Source organism: Seriola dumerili, unplaced genomic scaffold (genome assembly GCF_002260705.1).
Source record: "Seriola dumerili isolate Sdu_G_001 unplaced genomic scaffold, Sdu_1.0 BDQW01000110.1, whole genome shotgun sequence".
Taxonomy (NCBI): Eukaryota; Metazoa; Chordata; class Actinopteri; order Carangiformes; family Carangidae; genus Seriola; species Seriola dumerili.
In genome coordinates, this window is record NW_019174365.1 from 55,235 (window position 1) to 80,338 (window position 25,104).

General features: G+C 43.0%; 1 protein-coding gene across 5 annotated transcripts in view; it reads right to left on the minus strand.

Moving 5' to 3' along the window:
- LOC111223500 (growth factor receptor-bound protein 10-like) overlaps positions 1–24,580 on the minus strand; it is a 73,533-nt gene extending 48,953 nt beyond the window's left edge. Inside the window, exons 1-6 of one of the 5 annotated variants that reach the window (XM_022747675.1) lie at positions 24,476–24,580; positions 21,291–21,434; positions 17,529–17,598; positions 15,969–16,062; positions 9,582–9,843; positions 8,717–8,840 (exon numbers count right to left, since the gene is read on the minus strand). In XM_022747675.1, coding sequence (XP_022603396.1) covers positions 8,717–8,840; positions 9,582–9,843; positions 15,969–16,056 — 474 coding nt within the window. In that variant the 5' untranslated portion in view covers positions 16,057–16,062; positions 17,529–17,598; positions 21,291–21,434; positions 24,476–24,580. Of the gene's footprint in view, positions 1–8,716; positions 8,841–9,581; positions 9,844–15,968; positions 16,063–16,314; positions 16,376–17,528; positions 17,599–21,290; positions 21,435–24,475 lie in introns of those variants that run through there. The other 4 variants (XM_022747673.1, XM_022747672.1, XM_022747676.1 and 1 more) reach the window with 4 other exon arrangements.
- Positions 24,581–25,104: the final 524 nt, after the last annotated feature.

Here is a 25,104-nt window from a genome sequence, read left to right on the forward strand (position 1 = left end):
GCTTTTGCTCGAGGGAGTCAAGGGAGGGGTAGGTAGGGAGGCGAGGGTGGGAGGAATGGGGGGGGGGGGGGAGGGACACACACACACACACACACACACACACATTATAAATACACACACATTGTAAACTATGACAACCGGCTCCAGCAGATTTTTGACTTTACTGCTCGTCTTTTTTCTCCAGTCGCACGCGGCGGTTTTGCAGCCATCTGGGGAGCTCTTACCGAGTGTACATACACGTGTGTGTGTGTGTGTGTGTGTGTGTGTGTAGGAGGATAATGCATGTTCATGTATGTGATGAGCACATGTGAAAGAAAAGGTGAGTGTAGGAGGAGATAAAAAGCTCACATTGGGCGTCATATGGAGTCAGCAGGACAGTTTTTCCTTTTTAATTTGTTTTCTTTCTAATTTCTTGCATTTACATTTCAATTTGTTCAGCTACTTGTTCTTTAACTTTTAAATAATAGTTTCTGCACATTACATAGAAAAATCCTTCCTCAGTACTCAAGTTCTATCTTTACATGATTCAGTTTAACTCACCTTGGCTTGTTCTGCCCCCCTCTGTTTTCCCCTCCCCTACTTCCCCTTTTTCTCTCCACCAGAGGAAGGTAAGTGGTGGAAATACAGTCCCCACACACACACAAACACACACACACACACACACACACACACACACACACACACACACACACACACACACACACACACACACACACACACACACACACAAACACACACGTAAAAAAGGCTTGGAGCCACAGCATATTGGATTGAAAGGTCATGGAGAGACACCTGCATGCATATAAACAAAGACACGCACACACATGCACACACACAAGCACAGTTTGTATGGGGTCAGATGTCAAACACAATAATCTGCGTTAAGGTCAGGCCCACTTGACCAAGAGGTTTATGGGCCTCTAAACCTATCAAGCTATACGCAAACACACACACACCACAGAACAAATGCACACACTCATACGTACATAATCTAACACACACACACACACACACACACACACACACACACACAGATCTGGTTGTTTTAAGCCAGAGCAGATCTCTTCCACAGACTGTAAAATAAATCTTGATTCACTGGAGGAGGGAGAGTGGTGCTTCTACTATTTGTTGGCCATTGGGGCAAATGGAAATTGTTATCTTACAATATTATACAGAGACTGGGCTCACAAGTTGCTTTTATTTGAATGTGGTTACAGGACAAAATCATGAATGTAGATGTTGGAAGTTGAACCTTCGGCCCAGTCCGAGGTTATGTGGTTTGTATTCTTCCTTTCTTTATAGATGATGGGCTGATTTTGCTGGCAAAGTGACTGCTTAAGAGGAAATGCATAATTCTTCTGATAAGTATCTTAAGGAAGTGACAAGAGTTAATTCAGTAGGACTCACAGTAATCGATCACCATCTCAAGATCAATACAACGACTCCACTCTCATAACATCACCTTGTAAAGTTGGTATGGTGAGCAGGTTAGCAAACATGTGCCAGTGAACGAATCTATCAAACACTGAGCAGTTAGAAATTATTTGTAGTAGTGTATCTGGACTGATGAATGTAAGTTCAAATTTAACTCTCATTTCAGCTCTGGTTTTGCTCTCGACTAACCACTGAGCAATATATCTGACACTTTAGCTTCTAAATGCGCCACTATATTCACCAGCTAGCTGTTTACTTTGTCAGCCTGTTGTTTTGTGTCTTTATCAGATCTTTTTTGCTGAAAACTGCCGAATTCTGCAGCTGGAAAACCCCTAATAAGAGCAAAACAAAGCTGTGGGTTGTAAATCCAAAACAATGAAGCAAAAGATGCTAAAACACATTAAATCTATGGGGTAATGCAGGGTGATGATTCTCTGTCTTGCTATTTGTTCCATTGTTAATCTCAAAATATTGATTAGTCGGTTACTGTTGTTTTTCCCTGATTATGTAATACAGGGTCATATTAAATGCCAATTCTTCTACTGTAAACAGTGTAACCTTTTTACTTAAACAAATTGTGTTAAACGGTTAAAGACATTAAACTAACAGCTAATTCTTACATTATCTTGCAGTTAATACAATACGAGCTGCTACAAATCTCCGAGTGATACCTGAATGTCTGGCAGAGGCTGCCGTAGCAGACTAACACACCCATATCTAATGTCAGCATTTGAATGCTGGTTGCTGGTGACTTCCCACCCTGGTCTATTACAGCATCAGTCGTCTTTCATGTCTGTGAGTGGTCGGGTTTCAAGCCAGACAGAGCTGATTAGCTCTGCAGACAGTCCAAACTCAATTTCACCTCTCTGGAGCGCCACCACAAAGCCTCACTGAGTGGCTCACCTCCCCACCTTCCCACGACCCAACACTGACACGGCACTGTCTCAGACACACACACACACACACACACATGCATGCATGCACGCACACAGATAAATGTGTACACAGTCAGACAAAATTCCTCTGACTGACTGATGCACGTCTACCAGTCGGTTCTAGGAATCTCTGCTGTGGGTGTAAAGATCACCCATAGGTTTTGCTAAATGAAGTCATGTGGGCGTTGGTGAAATCGATCCAATAAAAAAGAACATGAGTCAAAATTTTGACCTGCCAGTGGATTTAGCAGAGAAGTTTACACAATGATTTATTTAACCGTGCAAATCCCATCCACACGCCATCTTTCATCTAATTTGTCTGAGCAGGAAACACAAAGCTCTCCATCCCTCAGGAAAATTAATGCCCGCTGTAGAGAAATATCACTGATCTTATTTGATAAAATCCCAAGAAACAAAGAATGTCTGTGAACTTCCTCTTCAGGAATTACAATTTGAAGGTGCTATATGTAAAAATGTGAAGCTAGTTACATTTTTTATTGCCAGCGCGTGAACAGATTGTAATGTAACTTTAAAAATTAGGCCCTCTCTGACTTTCTCAGTTGCCTGTAAGAGCCTGTGGACTGATTTCTATGAAAAGGACTCGGGGTGATGGGGTGACGTTTAATCTCACTTCCGATAGCCTTTGCCTCAATGTCTCTCTTCCGTTCCCCTAAAACAGCGTGCTACGCTAGCTTACATTAGCTTAGATATAGGAGTCCGTCAACATATGAACCAGCTCCCAGCACAATCCAGACTACAACACAAACTCCACATGAGCACAAAAAACAAAAAAAAAGTTTTATCGAATGAAGCCTGTCTGGTCAAAAAGGAGTGAGGCCGACATCGGGAGAAAACTCAGGTCAACATCACCACAACATCACTACACTAAACTATAGTCTCAAGCATAGCTTATAGTCAAACTATAATAACAGGGAAACTTTAGTTACCTCATCTATCAACATGATGGCGGTCAATCACGTTCAGTCTTGTACTCTGCGGGTAGACGTGACATTCATTAGCGCGAGCCACAGGATGCTGACTGCAGTTCACCGCTGTCATTAATAACAGTTTTCTTAAGAGTTTTCTGAATGTTACATATAGACCATTTTTAATCTCTGATTCTGAGATGCTGACAATCAGGATTTCTGGCTCCTAAAATGAGCTCAGATGAGATCTGCTCATCTGGATATTGTAAACTAACAGCTGAGTTCTGAGAGAAAAACTAAATCTAGCATCAAGCTCTAGCTTGACAGTAATGATACACATTCAGGCGTCAGGCACGCATGTGTGTGTGTGTGTGTGTGTGTGTGAATCTCTGATTCTGAGATGCTGACAATCAGGATTTCTGGCTCCTAAAATGAGCTCAGATGAGATCTGCTCATCTGGATATTGTAAACTAACAGCTGAGTTCTGAGAGAAAAACTAAATCTAGCATCAAGCTCTAGCTTGACAGTAATGATACACATTCAGGCGTCAGGCACGCATGTGTGTGTGTGTGTGTGTGTGTGTGTGTGTGTGTGTGTGTGTCGAACAAGCGTATGTTCCCTGAGTAATTATTAAGTTGCGTCATCACATTGCCACGGCATGTAAAATATTTACTGCATGGCAAAAAAAAAGTCCTGCAAATCTTCATGACACACGCACACACTTACACACACACACACTCCTACTAAGACACTTACTCACAGAACTGAGCTTCTAACGTTGGTGAATTCTCCCCAGGTACGTGATTAATTTTCAATTTACAGTAAGGCATCTTGGTCTGTGTGAGGAAACACAGCAACCTAGAGTCCATTTAACATTGGAGCTTACATGTCTATATGTCAGTGTAAGCTTACTATGTTGAACAGGCTTTCACTGCCACCTTTACACACACACACACACACACACACACACACACATACACTTATATACACACACGTACATGCACCTGATCTGATTGCAGTGGGTCAGCAGACCATTGCGTGCAGAAGTGCATCAGCTGACCACAGACAAAGGGGGAGGTAGGAATCCTAAACTGAGAGTGTGTGACTCAGAGCGTTAGCCTTAAATTAGTTTTTATGACACTGCTGCAGTATATATAGCCATCATGTCATATTTTGCTTTAAGCAAGGACAGTCTTGTTTAGTGTGAGGTTCAGAATGACCCTAGCTCAACAGCAACATTGCTAAATTATCACAAGAGGCATTCAGCCGTTTCAAGCAAGAAGGATGCAAAATTAAAAATTTGACGATAGCATCACAACATTAGCTTCAGGCACGTAGCAGACGTCAAAGAATCTGAAAACAAGAGTCTACGGTCACAGCTCTGTGAGACTGTACATAGACACAGCGGTGCTTTTTGAGCTAATTGCTAACATGCTCACAAGCACAATGTTAACATGCTGTTTGTTGATGTTCACCAGCTCTGTTTGGTGTGAAAGCATGCTAATATTTAGAACAAAATACAAAACTGTACAAAATACAAAAGTACAAAAGCACAAAAATACAAAACTGAGGCTGATGGTATCCAGATAGCAAAATAAATTTCACCCATACTTGGGCCACATGCATGTTTTGTTCTGGCTGAGTAAAGGCCTGCTTCCATGACCCGAATCAGGACAAGAGCTGTAATCTGCCCAGGAAGCGTATGGGCCGGACTCGGGCCGAGGACCTATTTTATGTTGGGCCAGAAGTTTCATTTTGCCGTTTGGGTAGTAGCTGCAGGTATTTCAGCATAAACCAAAGTGCTTTAGTACAGTAACTTTGACCACCATTAACATCCATACTTGATTTTATAGCATCAACATCATCAGGATTCATCCTCTGGGGACCGTAAATGTCTGAACAAAATTTCAAGGCAGTTCATCCAGTAGTTGTAGTCGTAGACCAACTGACCTGCATCACTCTTGGCACAGCTAAAAAAGAAAAGAAAAGAAAACACCCAGATGATCAGACTCTAGACAGAAGTATGATTCCTCTTTGTCCATAATCTGTTTTAACTTTTGTAAAATTTCGCAAGCCCAAATATTTCAATAATCAGACCATGCGCTGAATAACAAAGCATGAGAAACTGACTTTTTCACATCCCTCTTTTTCACTATAACCCTCTTTTCTCTTGCCTTCTTCCACAGGGAGGTCAGAGGTTAAGGCCAACTACAGAGCGGCGAATCCAGGGCTGGAAGGGGTTCTGTATCTTGCTTAAATACACTTCGGCAGGATGGATGCTTGCCAACACAGGGGGCTTGAACCCGAGTCCTCTGGTTGAGAGATGGTCCCTTTAACCGCTGGGGCTCCCTGCTGTCCCTGATGTCCGTAATGCCACGTCTCTGGCCACAAATAAAAGCAGGAGTTGCGTTACAGCCGAAGTCATGATGCCAAAGCAAACCCGTTTGCCCAGTGATGACAGACAGGACCTGACCAAATCCTTGTGAAAGCCGGGGTAACATGGCTGAACCGTATGGTGTAAGACTGCCACAACTTGCGTGGGAAACGGCCTCTATCAGAGTTCAACATTAACATTACAGTCAGACTGCTGAACTAGCTTTGGCCTCAGCACCAATCAGACACCTTTTAAAAGGAAATTTTATAGATTTACCATGAGATGGGTATTTCCCCTAAACTTTCTTCTAAAATCTGATGCAGACGCAGCGTCATGTCATCTATTCATAGAAGCCTGGTCACAGCACCCCGAGGACAACTCCATTTATGTTATCAAAGGCAACACAGGCCATAAACCTGTCATGTCACATACAGTTTTACTGGCTCTTAATATAAGCTGTGTATCCCCTTGAGAAAGACTGAAGCTTAGTGAAGAATGTTCAGATTCCAACTCTACAGCTGGAGGGAGAGAGATCCTATGATAAAATCATGCCAATGCAAATACAATGCAACTATGTCTGCAGACCAACGCACTGCACATCTGAGAGTCTCGTCTGCATTGTTGTGTAAGCCATCCTCGATTGCTCCTCAGACTACATAACTAAACCAACTTGCACACATGTGCTCAAACACCTTCACAGCCTTTCTGTTAGCTTACATACGACATTACGTAACGGAGCATGGCAGCTGAAGCGCTGACGTCTGAAGGTAAAGGCCAAGTTGTGGCCAGTCTGCCGCTGGTCTTGCTGATCAGTGAAGGTTTCGTTCAATCAGCCGGAGACTAGCCACGGCTCATTTTAAGCATTAGAGCAGATTAAAATACATGATGGTTCCACACGCATCCACTGAAGCCGAGTTATTGCCGTGGCTGGTTTAGTTTGATGTTTTATAGCCATAACATTTGTAAACAAGACCAAGGGCTCTATTTTAACAGTCCAAAGCACATGGACTGAAGTGCATGGCTCAAATGCATTAAGGGCATATCACTTTTGCCATTTTAACAGCGGAAAAAACAGTCGCTGCGCCAGGCACATGGTCCATCTCACACAGTCTGGGCAGACATGGCCACTAAGTTACTCTATGAAGCAATTTTAAGCATTACTGTATCAATGTCACAATAATAAATGAGAATTAATCAATCAAATCATAGCAGAGATGTTTCTTTATACTGGTGTTTTTCGCTTCCCATGACACACACATTTATCACCCTCCCAGCCACCTCCTCAGCTCCTTCAGCCAAAAAGGTTTTTTCTCCTTTGCCGACGATGATAAACATGATGGAATGTTGGAAGTGATTTTTCCATGTGCCTTTTACTCCGTCCAGCATGAGCTTTATCACTGTTCCTGCTGGAAGAATACTACCAGCTTCCTGTTTTTGTGCCATTAAGCAGTCTTGAAGAATTTCCTGCCTACTCCAACCTGATGACATGCCATGAAAAATGCAGTAAAGAAGAAGCAAACTGCTGCCAGAGCCCTGAGCTGTAATCTGTTTGAAAAATTAAACCAGTAATGAGTCATTGATGTCAGATACAAAGCATATGCAAAGCAGCTCTAAGAAAACTGCACACAGAAACTGCTGTTAAAACTGTCAAAATACACCAATAAACACAAAATACTAATGTATATCTTTATTATAACAAGTGCTGACAGTCTTTAGACACACAAGGCAGCTGTTAAATGAAGAAAACTGGACAAAACAAAGATGCTCTGGGAAAGAGAAATGAGGCAACGTGTCGTCAGCTCTCACAGAACAAACACTCACAAAGCTCCTTTGTACAAACTGCAAACTCGCTCTCTGACTCCAGACCTTGTGAGATGATGTCAACGAAATGCAAAAATAATGCTTTGCCTTATCACATGTGCATGCGTGCGTGTGAACTGAATAATGCCACCTGTGTGTATTATCGGTATGTGCTTCAATATGGGTGTGTGTGAGTGTGAGTGTGAGTGTGTGTGGATGTGAAGAGAGCAAGAGGGTGAGTGAGCATCTAAAATAACTTTTATTGTTCAGGGTGGGCATCCTGAAAACATCTTTGAGAAGGATGGAACATTCCTGGGACAGGAGGCTCTACCGGGGAAGGAAGGGCAAGGCTATGACACACACACACACACACACTCACACACTCACACACTCACACACACACACACACACACACAGTGACGCTAAAGGCCCAGGGTTGAAGCGTGTGAACCGGAAATGGGCGCCTGTCTTGCCAGAGTCGGCAGACGGATTTAAAAGGTTCAGAGAGATCCGACCTGCAGACGTTCCCAGCCGTATTCCCAGCTCTGATACGGAAGTCTGCACTCTGTCTGCAGCATCCTGGAGACATTGCTCTCCTCCTTCCACAGCAAAACATGTCTGTCACTCTCATGCGTGTGTGTACATGTGATTGATAATGATGCCTTCCAGAATAACACACACACACACACTCACACACACACACACACGCAGTCAGATAACCCAGGGTGAGCTGTTGTGTAATGGAAGGAAAGGCTGTGCGCAGCCAAAGTCAACACAACGCTGCTCTGTCCTGAACATAACAGGCCAGTCAGCTGGTTTCAGAGCGCACACACACACACACACACACACACACACACACACACACACACACACACACACACACACACAGCCACTCCCTCGCTTGTGATAGTGGTCAAGTAAAGGACAACAAATGTGAGGAGGAGTCCAAACCCCATCTAAACCATAGTGGTATTGACCAGTAAAAACTTAAAAACTGGAAAAAAAAATGTAAAACGACACTACAACAAGCCATGTGTTTTCATTTTCTCACTGTATGCTGCAACATGTGATGTCACGTCCATGTAATAATTTAACTTAAATACGCTAGAAAATTAAAGTTAGTTTTTTCCTTATTATAGCATTGGAAGGCAGCAACTCAGTGAGGAACCTTCCAACATTTTAGCACTCAGTGTGTGTGTGTGTGTGTGTGTGTGTTAGTGCCAGTGAGGTAGTGTAAGCACACTTACATGGTTGTCAGAGGTCTGTATGGGGCTGAGAACGGGGGAGCCTGCTGGGCTGCAGAGCTCAGGGAAAGGGTTGGGGATGGCCGGCAGGGAGGCAGGACGCAGCTGCTGCTCTTCCTGCAGGCACCTGCAGAGGGAGACACACACACTTCTGTCACTGTGCTGGCTGACCAGTGAAAGACTGACAATAATGGTGTGACACATGAGTATGGGAAGACACAGCCCACATCTTATAGTGGAGTATGAAGTTTATCACAAGAGCTTTGGCTTAAAGAAATGAGACAGACAAAACTGTATCTTGTAAAGCTTGTAGTGAGTCAATACTTTATTGTAACATGTTTTAAATCATAACTTAATTTTGCTCCAGCAACTATGTAAATCAATGTAAGTCATTCACACAGACTAGTAGAAGAAACTAAAGGTTAAAATTGTTTTGGTGCCAAGTGACTGTAGATAATGACTTTTAAAAGTAACATGGTGATTTAGGAAATTGATTATCTGTAACATCACAAGCCCAAAACAAAAAACAAAAAAAAGCTCTATAATTATACATTTCTAATGAATCTGACTTTCCCAACTGGATTTAAAACGAAGACCTGTAGTTCAATCATTATGTGCAATCGATGCCCCATCTTATACTGTATGAAAATAAAAACTGGGGAGGGAAAGGCTGACAAGAAGAGAGTAGAGGACTAACAGAAGTGTTCTTCCTCAGGCCGAACTGTCTCTTCTTTCATACATATTTTCATTTCTGTAAGCACAGTGCTTCCAGCTGTCTTTATCTTAAACCAAAAACAGTGAGATCAACACAGAGGGCAGGTTGTGTGTGTGTGTGTGTGTGTGTGTGTGTGTGTGTGTGTGTGTCTACCTGACGGCCTGGATGTGCATGGGCTGAGAGTGTCGCAGCCTCTCCCTGGAGGGAGAAGAAGTGGTGGGCAGGGGCGGGGTGTGACGACGGTGGCCCTGGCCGTGTCCCGGGTAGGCAGCGTGCACATGCACCTGGTGGTGGTTGTGAGGACTGTGCATGTGGCCATTGTTCAAGAGTAGCGCCGTGTCTGCCTGTGTAGAGTACACGCTCTCCATGGAGGAGTTCATCTCATTCACCAACTGCTCCAGGTCCACATCATCGTCTGTGGAGGCAGGTGGAGGGTGGGATGGGAGAGGTGGAGAAGGGTGGAAGGAGTGAGTGAATCACAGCAAATATCCACTAGGTGTCGCCTCGGTAGGTAACAGTGTGAGAGATTATTTTAAAACCATCTACACCCAGATGATAGTCATTAAAAATCAGCCGTCATGGACTATAACTCTACTTTCAAATGAGATTAAATTTAAGTGAATCAGCCTAGTTTAACTGCAGAAGCCACATGTAATGATGAATAACACAGAGCTACAGAAGAACCAGAATGATGTCACAATTATTCATGTTTTCTATCTGTGTTGATGTAAACGGCTAATTAAAAGTAAAACAAGACAATCATGGAGTCTGGTTATGAATATTCCTAAAGTGATGTGTCTTTTCTTTCCTTTTCTTCAGTTTGTCAGGAATGACTGTTAAAGAAATCCTGCAGGTGTGAAAAGTTAGATGTATGAGGGGGGTGGGGGGGGGGGCAGCAAACATCATGCTTCACTTTTCCTCACTACTTACTTTTCCTTCCTCGGCATTTTGACCTTTTGTCCCATTCCTACTGTACATACTCAGACTATGCCCCAGCCCTCTCACAGGCACCTTTAATTAGTCATAATTTCACATGGTAAACGAGACAAAATATTGCCAAAGGCACATTGTGGTCCTGAACCATCGAGCATGAGAACACAGAGAGAGAACACACAGTCTTGTTTTGAAGTTACACTCCTCCTCGTGTTGCATTTCACTTTGGCTTGGATTCCTTCCAGTGACTGTGTAGTACACTAACTCTCCGGCTTGCCATTGGTCAGATTATGTGAAACCTGTCATTCAAGGGGCTGACATGTCTATCAAGCACTGGAGGTTGGAACCAACAGTCACCCACAGACCAAACGACCAACAGAACCAAACCAGGGTGAAAGGGCCTCGAGAGCCGCTCTTGCAGGACGGTCAGTCGATGCTCGTCTTTTAACCTGAGCTGTTATTAATCAACTGAAGTCAGTCAGCTACCCTAAGTGCTTTGATGACTTGCTTTTCATTTGCCCGTTTTTGTTCTTCAATTCTAAATCGGTAGCACTTTATACTGAAAAATCAATTGCCCCTTGGCTTCGGGGGTGAAAAAAATAACATTGCCAGACTTACAGCAATTCATATTCAAAATCTAAACTTCTTAAAAAGTGTCCGAAATCGGGTGGAAATATCTCTAATAAAGCCAGTTTTATGTTAATTTGGTCTGTAAGATGTCCTCACAAGTGCAGTAGGTCTCCATGTGTTTCTGTATGTGTGTGTGTGTGTGTGTGTATATGTGTATATGTGTGTGTCCAAAGCCCTTTGGTCCTATGCGTCCCACCCCAACACCAACACCACACACAGAATTCCTGACATTCCTGTAGGAAGAAATTACAGCACTCGGGGAACATTCACCAGGCTGTTCATGGCACATGGTGACCAAATGATCAGGACAAAGTAGGGCACCAAAACACAAACACACACACACACACACACATGCACATACACACACACACATACACACACCCACAGGAGCCTAGGACACCATGTATGCTATGCAGTGCTGATGAGCATCTAATTATACAGGAGAATTAAAATAAAGAGTACTGCATGGGTACAGCATGTACACACACGCACACACGCACACACACAAACACACAAACACACACACGCACACGCACACACACAGAGACCACCAAGCTTAAAAGAAGCCTCTGTACCAAAAACAGCCGGACCGATGTCAGATCACAAAGAGGTATACATGAACCACATACACACACACACACACGCACACACACACACACACACACACACACACACACACACACACACACGCACACACACACGCACACACACACACACACACACACACACACACACACAGAGGACAGAGAGTCAGTCATGTGATGCAGGGGTTCATGAGTGGGACATAGGTTGGGGTACATGGGGGAGGCAGTTGGAAAAGAACAAGAGAGCACATGAGGACAGTCAGAAATGGTTATTATATAACGCTGCAATATACTGTAAGCCTTTTCCACAGCAGGCATTTTGACTTGTTAGAGTAGGAGAAGCACAGGAGTAATTAATAACGTTAACGAACGCTCTGTTCTTTTCCAGCGTCGCAGTAAGTCACAACACTGTGGTGAGCCAGCATGATCAATACAGATGCACTTTATTATTTACCCCTGTGCTTTTCCACACAGTAACATGCCAACATGTCTATGTCCTATTATTACACATTGATAGCCGCAGATGGAAGACAGATTTAACTTCTCAGAACTTCAATATCAAGACATCTTGATGAAACATTATGTGACATTTATGAAAAATAAAATGGCCTTTTCTCAGATTTGGGCTTAAAACTTAAACTTTCAGTTCCAGAAATGATAAAAAAGCTGTTTGGAACAGTAAACTAGAATTAACGCCTCGTGGTCGCATGTCTCTGCCAACCAGCGTTGACTAATGGCCAGAAAAGTGTTTTTGCAGAACATTATGATGTCAAAGTGAAGTTGACCTTTGACCTTTTGGATGGACAGACTACCCAAAAACATTATGCCTCCGGCCACGCCTGTCGCCAGCGCAGAGGCATAAAAACTGATTCATAGGAGTGTACTGAAAGTCTGTAAGTGCTTTATAGCCATGCTAGCTGCATGGCTGTAGGGATAGTGACGTCCGTCTGTCTGTCCGTCCGTCCACCACTTTGCTCCAGGCTGAAATATCAACAACTGCTCGCTGGACTGCTATTACATTTTATACAGACATTCATGGTCCCCAGAAGATGAGTCCTAATGACTTCGATGATCCCCTCATTCTTCTGCTAGTGCCAACACAAGTTCATATTTGCGGCTTTGAGTAAATGTCTCGCTGACCCTTTCATCTATCTAGTTTTCCTTCATTCAGCACCAACATCAGGTCAGAATTTCAGTTTGTCCATTACTTTGGTTTACAACCAAATATCTGCAAAACTAATGACATGTCCTTAACTGTACTTTGTGCTTTTCTGTTCAGTTTCTAGTCTTTATGCTAAGCTAAGCTAACTGGCTGCTGGCTGAAAATGCCAGTGAGTGAATAAGATGTTGAACTATTCCTTATACTTAAAGAATAAAATTTAAAATCACAATGCTTGGCCATGCAACATTAGTTTGTAAAGATTAAAAAACCAGTGGACATTTTTGTTTTGGGGGTAGCTGCATGTTCACTTTGGGATGGCAATAGCTCCAGTTCAAGATGGCTCTGTGGGAGTTACATGAAAATAACTATAATCTCTGAGTGCAAAGGAGGTAGTTGGTTCACTCATCATTGGTAAGTTTAGCTTTTCTCTGGACAAATCTGCAATTCGTCACTGTCTTTGCAAAGAGGAGTACACTTACACTTACAAACAATATTTCATGTGCACAAATGGGAAGATCCATATCATCTTAATTGCTGGAAATTTGAAGGTTTTCTCTCCACTTTGTGATTTAGGCTGATAAGAGTTTTCCTCTCCCTCCTGCGGTTGCTGGCTCATGCCCACACTGCACTGCTGGCTTCACTCAAGTTAATCAGAGCACATATAGCATGAAAATGTCTTCCCCTCCCTCTCCTCTACTAACTTTAAATGTAAAAGAACTGCTGCAGCAGTCTGGCTCACATCTGACGACAAAACCTACCATACAACCGTGGCCAATTCATTCCTGTAAGATCCCAGAATATACTGAATGAGTGCTCTCTGTCCCTGGCCACGAAAACCTGCAATCATCGATCTCTGACGGCAGTCTAGAGGTCAGACAACAGAGCCGGACGTTTAAAGGGCAAAGTGCAAGTGAGTTCTTTTACAGGCAATAAAAATATACACTCCATTTAGCATAAAAATAATAAAAACTTTTGATACATTTTGCACAAGTACTCAAAACATATACCGTATGTATACTGTATACTGTACTAGAGTTTTTGTTGTTGCCCTTTCTGTTTTCTCATTGTGATGTCAGTGTATTCACAATTGCATTGTGGGAAGCTTGTTTTTACTATGGACAATAAAGTTAAAGGGAAACTAGTGAGGTCTTGGATTTCAGTCTCCAAACATGAGGTGTAAATGTGGGCGGACAGAGTGAATACGTTTTCTCTTTACAATCACAACTGTGATGCAAGTTACTTTAAAGCCTCCAGCTATCAGTGATAACCAGCAGGCTGTTACACTGAGCAGCTAACTCTACTGAACCGAAGCAGGGCAATGCTAGGGGAGGAAACACAAATCAAATAAGAGGCTTCATAATAAAGATTATGATCAAAACATTAAATCAGGTACAGTATAATTGCTGGCTTGAACGCAGGCGACACCATAGTACGTAAGAAGACACGTCATCAGATCATCAAAAAGACATTCCTAGCATAAATGAAGGGCAGGTAACCTGAACCTGAACGCATCCATCAGTGTGGCTGATGTGATCTTTCTCTGTAGTGCAAAGTCAGAATGAGACAATAGCAGGGTGACTCTGCCTCTTGCTTTTTTCACTAATGTCATCAATCAGTTTTCTTTTTTCCCTACAACATACCTTCAGGAAAACTTATATGACGGTCTTCTCCTATAATCTTCTTCTTGCATGCTTACCTGACACTGCATGTTGATTTATGTGAAGAACATAGCTTAGTTAAATATTTGGACAACTGTACACAAACCCACAGTACATTGACATATGCAATAAAAGACATTTTTAAAAGCAGTGTGTCCACTGTATGACGTTATGATAATACCCTCAGCTACCCTTATGCTGCTCGTATCATCAACTTGTGGTTTAATTCAGTGCAGTCTATGGGTTATTTATGATTACGGATTGTAATTTACTTTTCCTCTTCCCCTCAACCTGACTCATCAACTTCTACTTCAGTTAGTGCTTTTCCATTTCCCACAGTTACGTTCGCAACTACCACAAAGTGGATATGAAATTGCTGCAATCACTTTATTTTTATGAGTAGGTAAAGAAAGAAAGTCGTATCAGTGCACAAGTTTTTTCCACTTGAGAAGAAGCAGGTCACAGCATTGCATTCTGGTACATTGAGGCTACTGACAGTGGAAAATTCACTCTGAAAAAAAAAAATATATATATATGACTGTCAGCTCTAGAAGGAAAACCTTCTTTCTTCATTTTGATGGACTTACCAATCAAATCTGATAATTATTATTGAGGTTTTACAGCAGCAGTAGCACCTGAAATACCTCAACTTGATGCCTCGTTGCCTCAGCTTCACTAGTTATCTATAGGAACAAGGCAACACTGTGCACCACCAAACAAACTGGACCTAGAAACTACAAACTGGAATTCAAATATACACCTTCTCTTATATACTCCTAGATTGTCACTGCCTGTCTTCAAGTTTGAACCCACATACCTATAACTATCCCCACCCCTGCCCCACAGAACTATGACCTACTTTCTATAAACTCCCCTCTCCCCAGCACTGGGTGACCTACAAGCCTATATAAACACCACATCCATACATCCCTTCATCCCATTCATGTGAAGCCGTATTTACAAAACTCCCACACGAGCATGAGCACCACACGTCAACAGGGCAGACAATCCACTAAACGACCAACTCAAGGGAGAAAAAAAAGAAAAAAAAGAAGAGGTTGAGGAGGGAGAATTTACAACCTCTCCTCTCCTCAGGTTGGCCACTTTCCAAAAGGATTCCCAAGATTTTCCACGATGGCTGAAGGGATATCTGGGAATATATTGGAAGCAGGCTAATGCATGTGTGTGTGTATGGGGAGGGGGGGAGGGGTGGTGCAGGAAAGTGCTGAGCACTGCTAAAAAAAAAAAAAAAAAAGGGGGGAAAAAAACTTCAGCACTTGTCTATATCCTCTCCATCTGGAGAGCAGAGCCTGCAGTGATGGAGGGAGACAATGTCCTAGATGTAGATGGAGATAAAGGGGGGGGGGGCAAGGAAAACAGGAGGAGCTTTTAGTGGGCCAGCAAATAGACAAATAGATTTTGGCTGTGGAGAAATCCCAGGAAGAAAACAGTGAAAAGGGGAGAAGTATAAAATATGGACAGAATTGTTGTGTCATCCATTTTAAGATTAGAGGAAGAGATTGAGATGTTCCTTCTTTTCATATTTAGGAAGAGGAGAGGAGAGGAGAGTTACCATGGTGATGTGGCAAATTTTGATTGGCTGAACGCTGAAAGCCTGGAACAATCAGCTCCTCAGGCCGGCGAGAGGAAGTGCGGTCCATGCTTTCCTGTGAAAAAACAAAACAAAAAAAAGACTGTGGTAAAAAACATACAGTGGGTATAAAATTTCAGATATTTTGGTGAAGGGTAAGACAACGTGTCATTTTCACAGAGTTCAGAGGGTCAGACAAAGGGTGGGTTCATGCTTCCACTCTCGAGGAACATCCGGCTTCAAGCTTAAGAGACCAGTGACCCTTTGACCCTGTGGCACTGTGACTCTGTGACCCCCTGACCTTTCCCTTTCTCCTTCTCATACTCACACATTTTTACACATATTCAGTGTTGCAAACGCTCACATGTGAAACTCCTCTCAGGTGCTCATTCGTGCATTCAAAGAAAAAAAACAAGAAAAAAACAAAAACATATAAATCAGTTTTAGAGCAAAAACATACCAGCTCCGGCACACTTATACAATCTCACACGTCTGGAGATGCACGCACGCTGCCAAGTTCCTCACATATTGTCTAATTTGAAGCAGCCTAGAGGCAAGGGAGGGAAAAAAAAGCCAAACAAATTTTCAATCTTCCCTTTTCCAGGAAAAAGAAGAACGCGGAAGCATTGTTTCCAGGAACTGCTCGTGGCCAGAGGTCCTGTTGTGCATGTATGCACATACACACACACTCACAGCTCCCCTCGGTGCTTCGAAAACATCCATAAATGCCCAGAGTAAGATTTATAGCTCTAAGAAGCAGCAGCCAAAAGCTTTCTAAGGAAGGCAACTTGGCTGCAGGGCCTGTGGGCTGACAGAGAAAGTCTGCAGGCTTCAGCTAGAGCTGACTAGCTGACACACAACAACTTACCTACTAAACTGTCTGTCATATACAGTATACCTTGCTCATAATGTGACAGACATGCAAGCCAGCATGCAAACAACAGTGAGCATTACTGCAAATTTACAAAAAGTGGACTCCTGCTCACACAGATGAGACGATCTCACATTAAAAACCTCTTAAACTCTGCAGGGTCCACTGGTATTTTCATTTGTACAAACTGAGGTTGCATGGCCAATCACTGTTCAAGCCCACAAAACATTATTTTAAATTCTACTGAAGATCCTCAGAGGAATAGTTCGACATCTTGGGAAATACTTTTCAGCCACTTGCCAGTTAGCTTAGCATAGCATAAAGACTGAAAACAGGAGGAAATAGCTAGCCTGGCTCTGTCCAAAGGTTTAAAAAACGGCTACCAGCACCTTTAACCCTCACTTATTAAGATAGGTGGATTTTGTTACCGTTGCACAGAGACAGGCTAGGCTGCGGTCCTTGTGCTAAGCTAAGCTAAGCTAACCCGGCTGCTGGCTGGCTGGAACCTTATTTGACAGACATGAGATTGGTATAGATCCATTTTCTCAAGTGTCCAACTATTCCTTTAAGACACCAGATATGTCAGGCTTTATGAGAGGGAAATGTGTATACAATTATGCAAAGACATAACATTAAATGTAATATAAAGATCCAGCATCTTGACAACTCACTTAGGTGTAAGAATCAGGTGCATTGAAGAGTTGGGACGAGCACATGGAGAATATGTACGCGCTTGTTTTTCTAAATTTTAGGAAACAAAATCAAGAGTTTAAGAGGCAATCATTCAACACCTATCATTCTTCTTTCATCACAGTCAGCACAGGTTTGGGAAACAGTGTAATTGTGAACAGTGTGTAGAGTTGGAGGCAGTACGTGCCCTAGTTCTAGTAACAGACATCAGTAGCAGCAGTGCTAAATATATATATATCTACAAGTAAAACTCAGGCACAACCCCCCTCCCCTCTGCAGCACTCATGCAGTAAAAGAGTCAGCTTTAGCAGCTACATTCCCCATAAAAACCTCACCATGAACTCCCCATGATGCACTTTCTCTGACTCTGTAGTCTGAAGAGATAGTGCGCTGATGCTACCTCAGCGGTCGACCAGGAGGTTAAGTGACAAAAAAGCCAAATGTGAAAATCATGACTCCCTTTTCTTAAAAGTAGGTATTGATTTCTCAGTAAAAGTATTTTCCAGATGTGGATTGTTTTGCACGATGTGCCAATAGTTATAAACGGTGTACTTGATATTACTAGTCTTAAGGGTTTAAGTGGTACAGTACATGAAGAGAGGCTTTCTTCTTGTAGTTTTATGGCTGGTGAGTCAGTGCTCCAGTCTTGTGTTTTAGGTTTCACAAGAGCATCATTTGAACAATCTTGTTTATATAATCTTTTGGTGAATTTCTTTTTCTTCAATTTATTAGTTTTCATAAAGTTCATCATGGTCACAAAACCTTTTTAGTTTTATTAACTGGCATTTTTACAGGAAGGGTGGGAACTTTCTGCATGCAGGAGTGCAACCAGTGGTCAGAAACTGGCAACATTTATAAGTACTCTGATATCCGGTCTTGTGGGTCACTGTAAATTTAGTGTCCACAAAGTGGTCAGTACGGCACTGATGGAATCTGCTACACAGATTGTGTTTCTATGCCACAGGAAGAAAACATGGTCTGTATGTCTCCATGAGGTAGATAAAAATCTAATTCTTTTGTTGGCGTTGTAATGATAAGGTTCTGAAAGCCTTCAAAATAAATACATAAATAGGACAAGAGTGTCTAGACTTTGCTGATGTGGTATAACAAACACAAATGTATGGGTCTTCTGTATGCTAACATGTTTACATAGATATCTTAGTTTGGCATGTTAGCATGTTGCCATGTTAGCGTGCTAACATGCTAATAAGCACCAAAAACAATCAAGTACGGCTGAGACTCATGGGAATATCATTGGTATTGTATTTAGCCATGAACCCAAGTACTGGCAATCCGTCCAATAGTTGCTGGTGGCACAAAAAGGAAAGTTAGAGGATCACCAAAGTCAATAGGTATCATCCCCTTGGGACCGAATGTCTGGACAAAATGTCATGGTCATCAGTGTGGCCCAAAGTGGCGGACTGACTATGGCTTTGGCCATCCATAGATCCAGTTGCAGGTTGGGGAGAAACTGCTTTCAATGATGGTTAACAAAACTTGGGATGCTTTGTGTCTTTGGTTGAAAGCATTATTAAACACACTTTTAGGGTGGAATATTCTGGTGGACTGACTACAGTCTTTGCTAAAACCATCTTGGAGGGTTTCTGGCTTTGAACGATGTCGTTGCCTCCTGCTTGCTCTTTTCTCCTGGAGGACTGCTTGCTTTGATTCCCTGTCCTGCTGCAGTGTCACAGTGATTTCCAGGATACATCTGCTCTAGAAACAAGTGTGAAAAATTGAAGAGTCGTCTCTTAACGTTTCCTTCAGTTTTAGTGAGTAACTTCTCGTCACGGATTTCTGAGTCTTAAAGTTACATGACCAATGTCACGGTTGTTGGATTCAGCAGAAGTTGAGGAAGAAATCTTAGGCCTGGTGTTTCGATTAGCTTGACATATTGAGGTTGCTCTTGTCCATGGAAAGACATTCCATAACTACTCTTTTGACATGTCTTTAATTATGAACAAGCCTCTCCACCCTATAGCCCACAGCATTAACACGCATTTCAACATACTTTCTTCTCTTGAGCATCAAAGCCTATGCTTCCTCGAAAGCACAAGCAGAGGCTCATCGCTGTGACAACTGCTGAGTAGAGCCGCTGACCTCTGACCTCTGAGAACAGAAATAAAGAACTGCAGTTTACGTTCTAAGACAGAACAGACACGTTCAGGACTGTTGGCACAAATGCTGACGTTCAGGGGCGAGGATCTGTTAAACACTTCATTCTTTCCGCTCTTCTGACCGGTTAAGGTCGTAACTCAGCTGAGCTCCGAGTCTGTGGACTGTGGTTTCTTGGTGCTCTGCAGCGTACGCGCATGCACATTGACAAACGCGCACACACAAGGAAAGGAGAGAAGGAAAGCGAGAGTTGCTGGCTGCTTCCTCTGAGACATCACTGGCACAGATCCAAAGTTAGACAGTTAGACAGACGCGCGCCCATGCACACACGCACACGCACACACACACACACACACACACACACACACACACACACACACACACACACACTTCGGAGACAGGCCTGGAATGCTGCCCAGATTCCCAAACATGCCCGCCGTTATGTATAGCGTTATGTAAGTATGCAGAAAAGAGGGCTCATTTGCTCCTTATCTATATACACTAAACCTAGAGTCGCTGCCTACAGAGAGAGACTCCATGGGGTATACAGTAAGTGTGTGTGTGTGTGTGTGTGTGCCATGCTGTGTCATATCAACTGGCAAGCTTTACATAACAAACACACACACACACACACACACACACACACACACACACACAGCAATGTTGTAACCCACTTCTCTCCCTCTAACCAGCAAACTCTGTTTTTTCTCTGCTAGATGCAGGGTGGAGGAATGTTGTTTTCTATGGGGATTCAATTCACTATTCACTGCAGTCTTACTGGTGCAAAACCCTTTCCTGGAAGCTAACGTGAACCAATCCAACTTAATGTCAGCTCAACAGGGGCTCAGCGGTCCCACGGTTTGGGTTAGCGGGGAGCTGCATTTTTGTACCTCCACTAAGAGGAATAAGGCAGCTGAGGCTACGTCACCTCCATCGTCCCATCAGTCCCAGTAAGACGTCACACCATGAATCCCATGCTTTCAGGCCTGTCACAAAACAAAGCCCACAGCTTGTTATTGTTGTTTGTTTAGCACTCTATTTATAGACCTCCACGATGCTCTTTAGCCAAATTCTTTAGGTTACTGGAGGGTTGGAGAGGAGAAAATCCGAGCCGAGAAACAAAGGGCTCATTCTGCAGGAGCTGGACAGTGGAAGTGGGTCTGTTGTGTTGCAGAGACGCCATATTTCACCTAACTAGGCTGAGAGTCACTCACTGTGAAGCAAGTGGACTCACAAAGCCAGTGTACACATGTTGATACAGAGAGAGAGAGAGAGAGACAGAGAGAGAGAGAGAGGTTTGACTATACTTGTGAGGACTCAAACTCCAGTCTTTCAGGTTGTTATAGGCAAATGAGAAAGTCGGGGAAGGTCTCACTTTTTAGGTTACAATACAATCTGTTCACACGTTAGTAATAAAAAGTGATGAACACTAAAAAATTGCTTCACGTTCTTTCCCTGCCATGACGAGTCAAAATATCCTGGTTGAAAAATATCTATTAATCCTGCATGAGCTTTTCTGTTTCATGACAACTAAACTGTAGTGTGACATTACTTTGACATGTTCTTATCCGTATATATGCTATCATCCGCCGCTGATAAGCACACATACAAGACACAAAAAAATGTACCTGGTAGTTTGGGTGATGTAAGAAGTAGTCAGGGCATCCTGCTAAGGCCATGGTGTTCCTTCAGTGTTCCCTCTGTAGGGAATGACACCCGCTGGTCTCACCAGCTCCCTGGATGTGAAGGGAGGATACAGCACAGAAAGCAGGCTAAATGAAAAAGAAGGAAGAAAACATCTATCACTAAACTGACAAAGAGCAGAGAAAAAAAAAAAACATATTCGCAAAGTGAACTTGATGATGAAGAAAAAAGTCATCAGAGAACTTACAAAAACGGAGTGAATTCACCAAAGAGACTTAACATCCCAGGTGAGTATTGTTATCTGTGCTAAACACAACTTTGTAAAAATGCTATCTATTTGGTATGCTAAAGAAAAAAGACAAAAAAAACCCTGAACTCAACACTCAACAAAGCCTGCATGTGTGAATGAATGTGCATGCAAGGATGAATGTGTGCACACCGAATCCAATGTAAACACAGCCATTGTGTACAACACACACACACACACACACACACACACACACACACACACACACACACACACACACACACACACACACAAGTCAGTTCCCAAACAAAGCCTGGGGCTTAAGACTAAATAAGAAACCCTCTCCAAGCTAGCAACACATGACCACTCTCCACCTGCAGACTGATGGGGGAGGCAAAGTGGGAGAGAGAGGGAGAGAGGGAGGGGGACAGCCTTTCTGAAGGAACTTGAAATAGGAGTCGGCTATTTCCACTGCATTGTGCAGCAATATCTACCGTGAGTAAGCAGGGGGAAGTTGTGCATATGTGTGTGTTGTGGAAAGAGGATACACACACTGCAATTGTGTTCAGCATTGAGTTGCATGTTGCTTGGAGCATAGAAACTACTGGATGACTGTGTAAGTCAGTTTATTTTCCTGCATTATTGAATAAAGGGACATTATTCGGTGCAAGTTCTTGTCTACAGTGTTAAAAAAACAATTCTCCAATATGCAGCTACACCCCAAAACTCATTCCAACCACTTAAATATGAAGATAAATGGGTTCCTTGGCCCTGCATAATGTAATTTTTTTTTACTTTTATCTCCTTTTTGGCAAGTAAATCCGATCCGCGCCTGTTGGTGAAAATCCCAGATCACCATCAAAATCTAATAGACTGGTCCCTTTAAGAGCTCTGATGTGCCCACCCAATTTCATGGAAAGCTGTAATAACATTTTAGAGATGTCGAGCTCATAAACTGGACTTTTCTCTCAATTCAAGAAAAATAAGAAAAGTCCACAAAGCAAGAAATGATTTGTTAAGATGGATATTTCTGCAGCCCGCATACAAATTTCAGGGAACTGCTGCAACTGATACTGCTTCCAACAAAGGTTCGGCAAACTGAATCTACACACTCACACACACACACACACACACACACACACACACACACACACACACACACACACACACACACACTGAACTCTCCATCTCTCTCACTAAATAGCTCCTCTCACTCTTTGACTCTGCTGGTTTCTCTTCACTTTCTCTCCCAGCGTGTCTCCATTGTACAGGTCATTATATAACAGATATCAGATGGTTCAAACAATATCTCTTCCTCCTTCTCCTCCTCCTCCTCCTCCTCCTCCCTTCTCCTCCTCCTCCGCCTCCTCCTCTCTTCTCCTTCTCCCTCTCTTTTCACCCCACTAATTACTGTTTCCACTGGGGCTCTGCTATCTTTAGGTTGCTCTGCTGACTGAGAATGTGTGTCTAAATGTGTGTGTGTGTGTGTGTGTGTGTGTGTGTGTGTGTGTGTGTGCTCACACATTCACACACACACACTGAAAAGACAGCCTCTCCGCTGCTGATAATTGCACACTTTTTCTTTTTTTTTTCCCCCTACTGTGACCGGTTTCATATCTCACATGTTCTTGCATACACTTATGTGTGTGTTCACACCAATTAAAGTGCTGGCCAAAAGGGCAAGCGGGGCAGATCATATGTGCGACTAATAAGCCTGAAAGCAAAGCCAAATCTCCGAGTGCTTGACATTTGCTGACATTTGTGGTTCCTCCTGCAGAGGAAGAGAGTAATTCAGCTTTACTGGTCATACGGGGAGATCTAGAGAATTAAATGGGGCAGGGAGCAACTTAATAATGCCACTTGTGTGTGTGTGTGTGTGTGTGTGTGTGTGTGTGTGTGTGTGTGTATAATACACCCACTCCTACATCTTTCCAAGCACAAATGGACTCACATGCTGACATCAAGAGCAATTTTTTTCCCACATCTTGTTACTGAATTCACTTAGTGATGACTCTCTCATCTAGAGGAGAAAAAGTATACTATCCACCTGCACCTGTACCGTACACACAGAAGTATAAGTCTCCCATTCGCAGCCTCCTGTAGGTCTCAGTGATATCTGATCCTAAGCAGACCTGTAGTCTTCTTTTTATGCATCAGCATGGAAGGAAGAGAGAAGTTCTGCAGCGTGCAGAGATTAGCCTACATTAAGTTGCAGCTAATGGAACTTTATGACAGACCATCAAAACACACACACACACACACACACACACACACACACACACACACACTCAGCCAGCTTATCCTCTTTAATGCACTAGCTCCTTTATGTGCTGTAGGTTCAGATAACTCCCTTTCAAAGCTGGAATTAGTAGAAGAAACGGTTACAGTGAGGAGATGAAGGAGCCACTGCAGAGGTTTTTTGACACTGATGGAGCATGTAGACTGGCTGCTGTGTTAAGGAGTTATGTCATTTTCTTTTCTTTTTTTTTCTTTTTTTGTCTTCAGAGACTGAACCCCCCCCCCCCCCCCCCCCCCCATCACCAACACAATTTAAATGTGACAGCAGTGATGTAGCGTTAACAACAACTTTGTGCTCCAGCTGGTGATCTTCATAACGTAAACAATAACATTATTTCTTCCAGAGAGATGCGAGCTCTGTATCCTTACAAAGACAATGAGATGTGTTACCTGCGGTAGTCTGACAGCATTAAGGATGGTTGCAGTGAATTTGTATCTCATGCCACAGCTAAAGATGTCTCATTGCAGCCAATAAAAAAAAAATTATTAAACTAACTATTCACTCTTTTGCATCCCTGTGCATGAGAAATAATCTTCTATAGGAAGAATGGTTGATACTGAGTTAAACACTGTGCGTTCCGACTGACAGACAGTAGTTTCCAAACAAATAACCAAAGTGCTTACGGCAATGAAAGGGCAGGACGCGGCTCAGGAATCGTGTCCAGGACGCACGACGGAGCAGCACCCGGCGAGCTTCGACTGTCCTCGTCTGGACCTCCACACAAGCTACCGCGCAGCTTCCCCCCCCCACCCACCCCCCCCAAAAAAAAAAAAAAACTCCGTCCGCGGCTGTTCTGTTGTCTTCACCTTGTCCCCCCGCGAAGTGCTTTCCTTGCACACGTACACACACATTTAAACGCACACTCACGCTTGCACACGTCCAAACACACGCACACATGCACTGCTCTCACCCTGCACTTTCCGACCAGCTGACTCCTCTCGCTCCCTCTCCACACACGCTCTCTCTCTCTCTCTCTCTCTCTCTCACACACACACACACACACACACACACACATACACACACACTCTCTCTCTCTCTCTCACTCACTCCCTCTGAAGGAAACGTCCTCTCTCCGCCCTGTTCACAACAGCACACTGCAAAAAAAATTAACCCTATCTTCTTCTTTTTCTTTTTTTTTTACAAGCTGGAGGTCAGTAAACAAATCCAATATTTTATCTAAACAAGTGAGAAAAAAAAACCCAATTTATCCACGAGGAGTTCTCACAAGCTTTCACGAGTTGTTGCTGTCATT